The sequence below is a fragment of the Chiloscyllium plagiosum genome, chromosome 40, assembly GCF_004010195.1.
Source record: "Chiloscyllium plagiosum isolate BGI_BamShark_2017 chromosome 40, ASM401019v2, whole genome shotgun sequence".
NCBI lineage: Eukaryota > Metazoa > Chordata > Chondrichthyes > Orectolobiformes > Hemiscylliidae > Chiloscyllium > Chiloscyllium plagiosum.
Genome location: NC_057749.1, coordinates 16,137,151 through 16,144,897, shown reverse-complemented (window position 1 = coordinate 16,144,897; position 7,747 = coordinate 16,137,151). Strand labels below are relative to the sequence as shown.

Here is a 7,747-nt window from a genome sequence, read left to right as displayed (position 1 = left end):
CCTTCTTCACTATCCCATCTACCTGCGACTTCACTTTCAAGGAGCTAGGAACCTGCACTCCAGTGTCTATTTGTTCAGCAACATTCCCTAGGACCCTACCATTAAGTGTATAAGTCCTACTAAGGTTTGATTTATCAAAATGCAGCACCTCGCATTTATCTGAATTAAACTCCATCTGCCACTTCTCAGCCTATTGGCCCATCTGGTCCAGATCCTGTTGTAATCTGAGGTAACCCTCTTCGCTGTCCACTACACCTCCAATTTTGGTGTCATCTGCAAACTTACTAACTGTACCTCTTATGCTCGCATCCAAATCATTTATGTAACTGACAAAAAGTAGAGGACCCAGCACCGTTCCTTATGGCACTGCACTGGTCACAGTCCTCCAGTCTGAAAAACAACCCTCCACCACCACCCTCTGTCTTCAATCTTTGAGCCAGTTCTGTATCCAAATGGCTAGTTCTCCCTGTATTCCATGAGAACATCCGGCAACTCCTTTCACATTTTTAATGGAACAAACTTGGTCCTGTAGCTTGATAGTAATGATACAGTGAGGGATCTGCTGGACTATGAGGTTACAGATTATGTTTGAGTGCAGTCCTGTTTTTGCTGATCGCCCACAGTCTCATAGATGCCCAGTCTTGAGTTACTAGACCTCTTCCACCCCAGTTATAAAGGTGATAGTGCCACACGGCATGATGGAGTGTATCCTCAAAGAGAAGACAGGAAATGGTGTCCACAAGCACTGTGCATTGGTCACTCCTACCATACACCCTTTATACTGTGGTATGTGTAATGTAATTGCATCTATGGCAGTCCTTCTACTCTACTAGTCAACATATACCATCGGCTCTTCTAATTTTGAGAGGTTTTTTTTCCCTGTGTGGTTTTCTGCTCGTTACAGCAAGAGGCTTCACTACCAGGTAAGAAAAATTTTTATTTCAATAACTCCCAAGACAACTTGGACATAGTAAAACTCCCTCTCTACTGTCTTCATTAAACAGGGACAGCGCTGGGTTAGAGACAGAGTAAAGCTCCTTTTACACTCCCAGGGCAGGGACAGCATGAGATACAATGCACAGTAAAGCTCCTTCTGCACTGTCCTCTTCAATGAGCCCCAGCCCTTACCCCAGTCAAACTCTTGTAATGTCTTTGTGATCATTACCATTTCTTATACCAGCTAACCTGTGGGCTGTTCATGTCAGGTTCTGTTTAGTCCTGTTCCATGTTAAAGCAGCCTCTGTTTTGTTTCTTGTGAGCAGGAATCCCTGTGGAATCTCAGCCCCCTAATTTGTCACTTAATTTCACAAGGAGTTCTCTATCATCGTCTAAAGGAGAGAGACCTACCTTATTCCCTTTCCTTTCACTGGTATTCTCAGCATGTAGTTTGCGAATGTTTTGTGTATCAGGACTAACTGATTTCAGCGTCATGTACAATGGAGAGTAAATGATGTCCATTAGAATTGAAGCCCAGTTGGAAAATGAGATTGAGCTGGTACCTTGCTGAGCATGGGTAGTTTGATGTGTACCCCAGCTCGGAGTCCAGTGCCCAGGTTTGATGGGCATGTCAGGATGTAGCCAATTCTCTCATTCCACATAAACTCCCAGCCTTTCTCAGCGATAAGTTTCTCAATCTGGAAAAAACATTTTTGTTTCAAATCTCAGCATTGTATTCTGTTTTTCTAACAGTGGCAAGGATGAATGGAGTCATAGAGTTACATTGAGTGTACAATATGAAAACAGGGCATTTGATTTTGTGCTGCAGCTTATTGTCTACACCAGATTTCCCAGCCCCCTTTCACCTTCACCTAACCCCATCAAGATAACATTCTCCATTCCTTTCTCTTCAGTTTGTTCACTCGTTTTCCCCGAAATGTAATCTATACTATTCACCTGAACCACTCCATATGTTAATGAATGCTCAACAATGAGGCACAGAAAAGCCAGGAAAACATGGAAAATTCAACAATTTTCATCAAAAGTAACAAAGAAGCAGGATAAATCAAAGTTTCAAGAGGAAGTGACTGAAACAAAAGGCAGCTTGTAAAAGTGAGGAGGAGGTAAGGTGTCTAGTGGAGAAATGTTTCCTTCTGAAATAGGTCTTATTTTTATTCTGTTAAAATTGGAGGTACATTTGAAAGGGGAAAATTTACAGGGCTGTGTGAGGAGGGAGTTAGGATGAGGGGCTTCAATATTAGGACTAACAGCATAACTTTCTCAAACAGCCCGGACAGATATGTTGGGCTGAATAGCCTGCTCCAGATTGTGCAACAGTGGCGGGAGGATCCTAATGGATCGGTTGCTCTTATAACTGTTTACCTCTTTGAGACCCCGGCAGAATTTCTCAAACACTTTCTTCATGTTACCGCCTTTTTCCATGGAGATAATTCGAATATGGTCCTCCTCATTGATCCAGATTGAGAAAGTCTTCTCATTATTATACCTGTAGATACGTGGGAACAGAATGGTTTGGTTATTTTTAAAACATCACTTGTATTTAGACCCAGAAACACTCATCTTGGCATGATCATTTTCCTGCACCACCTTGTCTCTGCTGACCTGCATTACTTTCAGATCTCCAGATGTTTTGGAATTCAGTATTGCAAACTTCATGTTTACCTTCCTTCCTGGCCACAATCCTCTCCTTTTTCCTGAATCCAAACTTACCAAATGCCCCGAGCATCGGGCCAATCCCTGGCCATCCCTGAAGACAAGTGGAAAGGTGATGCTGGTTTGTTAAACAAGAGGTGATCCTATAGAAAGATATACAACATGAGATTAAGATATAGAGTAAAGTTTCCTGTACACATGTATAAAGACTGCATTTTTTTTTGTGTAACGATATATAAAGGTACAAGGTAAAGTTGCAATAGTCCCAAAGGACCATAGTCTTTCTCTCTCATTACATAGAGACAACTAGTGGTGGTTTAACCTGAGAGTCAATATATCTCAGGCAAGGAACGCGTTGGAGAGGATGGACCTTCATGATGACCTCTGCAGGTGTGGGAATTGGAGACATGTGGAGGCCGCATCTTATTATTTCTCTGACTAATTGATTGTGATCTAAAGTAGAAAATAACTATTTCTAAAGCCAATGACTAGGGATGAATTGACACAGGGACCAAAGGTTTTAAGACTGGAAGAAGCAGGATATGTCCATATCTCTCTGTAGCCAAATAACCCAAACTTTAAGATTGTCAACTATTCTCTCCTCTCATTTACTGTCAGTTGTTTCCTCTAACTGTGAAATTAACAATTGAAGTGTAAATCCCCTGTGTCTGTGACAAATAACTGAGAATCTGGAAGGAAGGAATTAGCAGAAGAGAAACACTTGGGAAGAGAAAAGGACTGCATTCTTGACGTCTGTCGACCAGGAAAATTAAACTGTGATTCCAATTTTTTTTCTTTGTTTGTCCCACTCTGTGTATGGTGGGTGTAGGGGTTCAAAAAGGGGGTTAGAATTGATAGCTCATAATTTGGCTAAAACATATCTTTTTGAAATAAACTGTAGTTCGCATTAAGTGCCAGATCCTGATTCCTCCAGGCAGATATTTTGGGACTTTTCCTACTTTGATTAAATCATTAATTGTTGTGGTGACCCTGAAAATAGTGGGGCTTGAGAATCAACAGACTTTCTTAAGTGGGTCATAACAACTGTTTCCATCAAATACTTCAAGGTTAGTTAGACCAAAGCTAGACAGAGTAGAGCTCTATCTGTACTGACCAACAGTGTTCTGAATGTTTTTTGTCAATTCACATAGAATGAGGGACAGTGCGATACTGCAGGGTCCCAGGAGCTTGGTGATTATTTAACAAAATCTTACAATATTGAATCCTTGCAGATATAAGAAACATTCAGGACACATTGGAAATGCTAGTGTGGAAGCCACTGGTCACTGCACCAGCCAGTTCCTTCTAACCAAGATGAATTGTGGTTCATTGTCTTACATCAATGAGCTGTTGCTGCTCTTTATCTGTCATACTGCTCAGACTGTAGTATTTTCCAGCTAGATCTCCCTTTAATCCAGCTAATGCCTCAACAGTCACCCTCTCCACCTCTCTCCTCTCAGCCCGAGTGCAGGCAGGAGGCATGCTGAGTCCTCGAATACTTCGACCAGTCCTGACACGTGAGGAAAGAACATAGTTTTCATCAAACTGTCCATTCCTAATCTGTAAAGGAAACAAAGATAGGAAACTTCATAGTTTGTGCTTAACTGAGCCAGTTTTTTTGTGACACTATTCCTCAGTGTTGAAATAAAAACAAGAAGTGCTGGAAAATACAAGTTTCGTAGCAACACTGAAGAGAGAAACGTTGTTAATGTTGGCTCAAGACAAGTTGTATCAGACTCAAAAATGTTAACTGTGTTTTTCTCTTCTTAGACACTGCCAGACCTGTTGAATTTCATCAACACTTTCTGATTTAATTTCAGATCTCCAACATCTGCTGTATTTTCCTTTTATTCCCTCAATATTAGAGTCATAGAGTTATTGGCACGGAAACAGACCCCTGCTGCTCAACTTGTCCATGTCAACCAGGTTTTCAAAACTGAACTAGTCCCGTCTGCTTGCATTTGGCTCAGATTATTTTATACCTTTCCTATCAACATACCTATACAAGTGTCTTTTAAATGTTGTAATTGTACTCACCTGTACCATGTCCTCCGGCAGCTCATTCCATAGACACACCACCCTCTGTGTGAAAACGTCCCTCGTGTCCCTTCTAAATCTTTCCCCTCTCATCTTAAACCCTATGCCCTCCAGTTTTGGATTCCCCCACCCTGGGGAAAACACCTTTATCCATGCTCCTCATGATTTTTTAATAAACCTTTACAAGGTCACCCCTCAGCCTCCTATGTTCCAGGAAAAAAAGCCCCAGCCCATTCAGCCTCTCCTTATAACGCAAACCCTCCAGTCTCAGAAACACCCTTATAAATCTTTTTTGCACCATTTCCAGTTTATTAACAGGCTTTCTATATAGTTGAGCCTGGAATCTTTACAAAGTCTGCCTCTGGGGGGTAGATTTTAAAATTATTTTTAGAGATTCATCGCTCACAAGTAATTTCCCTTGAAATGAATGGTTTGCCTTCCAGAGGGCAGGTAAGATTCACTCACGTTGTAGTGGGTCTGGGATCACATGTCGGATTGCTATCGCTAAAACTAACTTTCTATTCTGGATTCTGCAGCTGCCATTGATCCTATAACCTGAAGCAATAGCCTGGATTAAAATACAGTGAATTGCCATTACCCACCTGTTTCCCCTTGACTTTGCTCAATACCTAACAAAAAAAAATACAGTCAGCATTTCATGTTTTATCTGTAAATTTTTATTTCCACTGTTGGTCCAATTGATTCCTTCGTACAAATCACGTACAGACTTCTCAATAAGATCATGGTTGATCTGATAATCCTCAACTCCACCGTCCTGCATTTTCCTTATAACCCTTTATTTTCTTATGGTTAAAAATCTGTCTATCTCAGCCTTGTTTATTAGTAACCACCATAGAGCCCCAACAGCGCTCTATGGTAAAGAATACCTACTCTCTTCGAGAAGAAATTCTTCTTATCTCTTAAATGGGTGATCACTTACTGTGAAATTATGCTCTCTGGTCCTAGACTGTTCCACAAGGGGAACAACTTCACTGCATCTATTCTATCAAGCCCCTTAAGAATTTTATATGTTTCAATAAGGCCACTTCTCATTCTCTTAAGCTCTAATGATTACAGGTCTAACCTACTCAACCTCTTGTAAGAAGGAATACCTAGAATCAACCTAGTGAAATTTTTCTAGACTGTTTCCAATGCCAGTGAATCTTTCTTTACAGAGGGAACCAAATCTGTTGACAATATCCTGTGGTGTAACTAGTGCCTTATATAGCTTTAGCAAGATTTCGTTATTTTATGTACCACTTCCTTTGAAATAAGGCCAAAATTCTATTGCCTTCCCTATTACCTTCTGATCTTGGATGATAGCCTTTTCTGAGTTATGCATGAGGATTCCCAAATCCCTTGGTTATGCAACTTTCTGCAGTGTTTCTCCATTTAAATAATATTCTGCTCCTCTATTCTTCCTACCAAAGCACATTGAGAACAATGGCTAAGCAGCCAAGCTGTTTCAAGCTTCCACTATCTTGGCTGCTTCCATGTTATTTTGGGGTGCAAGTCCATAGCTTCCTGCAAGTGGCAACACAAATGGATAAGATGACATATGGCATATTTGCCTTCATCACTTGGTACTTTGAGTATAAAAGTTGGCAGGTCATTTTGCAGCTGTATAAAACTTTAGTTAAGCTACATTTGGAGTGTTGTGTGCAGTTCTGGTTGCTGCAGTATGGGAAGGGTGTGGAGGCTTCAGAGAAGGTGCAAGGGGGTTTACCAGGCGTTGTCTGGATTGGAATGTATTAGCTATCAGGAAAGATTGGACATACTTGGATTATTTATGCTACAGCATCAGAGGCTGAGGGCCAACTTATTAGAAATATATAAACTATGAGAGGCATGAATAGTTGGAGTCTTTTTCCCAGGGTAGAAATGTCAAATATTAAGGGGCAGAGATTTAAGGTGAGGGTGGAAAATTTAAATGAGATGTGTGAGTTAAGATTTTTACAAAGAGGTGCCTGACAAGCACTGTCATGGGAGGTGATAGAAGCAGATACAATAGCAATGTTTAAGAGGCATTTAGATAGACACATGAACAGGCAGGCTAAAGAGGGATATGGATCATGTACAGGCAGATGGGATTGTGGTGGGCTGAAGAACCTGTTTCTGTGTTGTACTGTTCTGTCATCTATGTTCTGTTTTCCAGTAATGTTAGCTTTGCAGACAATGCTCTGTTTTCAGAAACTGAATACGAATATAGCAGTTTGGCTTCTACTCACTTTACTTGCATCCAAATCTTTGACATGTTTCATGATCTTCGGATCGTATCCATTGTGCTTTTCTCTAATCACAGGGTCGAATATATCAGCAAAAACCTGCATGGTTGGAGGTGACATTGTTAGCAAGTGTTAGCAGCACCAAAGAGCTCAGCATGTTCAGTGGAGAAAGAGGTGTAAAACCTGTGTCCACACCTTCACCCTCACCTTCATCCAAGGCCCCAAAGGATCCTTCCACATCTGACAGACGTTCCTGTACCTCCACATACATCATCTACTGTGTCCCTTGTTCTTGATGTCTTCTCCTCTACATTGGAGAGACAGGATGCCAACTTCCAGAACGTTTCAGAGAATATCTCTGGGACACATGCACTAAACAACCCCACCGCCCTATGGCCAAACACTTAACTCACCCTCCCACTTCGCCAAGGACATGCAAGTCCTGGGCCTCCTCCACTGCCTAGCCACCCGACGCCGAGAGGAAGAATGCCTCATCTTCCACCTTTGGACCCTCCAACTATACGGGATCAATTTCACCAGCTTCCTCATCTCCCTTCCCCTCCACCTCATCCCAGATCCAACTCTCCAACTCAGCACCACACTCTTGGACTGTCCTACCTGTCCATCCTCCTTCCCGAAGTCCACCTTGGAGGATGGTCACCCGAAGGTCCGACGCTGAATGTCCTGGACCACGAAGTCCAAGGTGGACTTCAGGACAGGCAGCAGAGGAAAGTGGCCGAGCAGAGGCTGATAGCTAAGTTCGGTACCCATAGGGAGGGCCTCAACCGGGACCTTGGGTTCATGTCACATTACAGGTGATCACCATTGCACTACACACACACACTCTCACATATTCCTACACACACACACACACA

The 7,747-nt window shown here is 42.0% G+C and overlaps 1 protein-coding gene and 1 long non-coding RNA gene across 5 annotated transcripts in view; one reads left to right on the top strand and one right to left on the bottom strand.

The window, feature by feature from the left end:
* LOC122542561 (creatine kinase U-type, mitochondrial-like) overlaps positions 1–7,747 on the bottom strand; it is a 22,840-nt gene that overhangs the window by 3,362 nt on the left and 11,731 nt on the right. For all 3 annotated transcript variants that reach the window (XM_043680448.1, XM_043680447.1, XM_043680449.1), the window contains 5 exons: positions 6,876–6,971; positions 3,949–4,170; positions 2,668–2,753; positions 2,320–2,443; positions 1,500–1,634 (listed from right to left, as the gene is read on the bottom strand). In XM_043680448.1, the coding sequence (XP_043536383.1) occupies positions 1,500–1,634; positions 2,320–2,443; positions 2,668–2,753; positions 3,949–4,170; positions 6,876–6,971 (663 nt within the window). The remainder of the gene's footprint in view (positions 1–1,499; positions 1,635–2,319; positions 2,444–2,667; positions 2,754–3,948; positions 4,171–6,875; positions 6,972–7,747) is intronic.
* LOC122542562 overlaps positions 1–7,747 on the top strand; it is a 17,004-nt gene that overhangs the window by 7,300 nt on the left and 1,957 nt on the right. For both annotated transcript variants that reach the window (XR_006309815.1, XR_006309816.1), the window contains exon 2: positions 1,851–2,060. This is a non-coding gene — a long non-coding RNA (uncharacterized LOC122542562). The remainder of the gene's footprint in view (positions 1–1,850; positions 2,061–7,747) is intronic.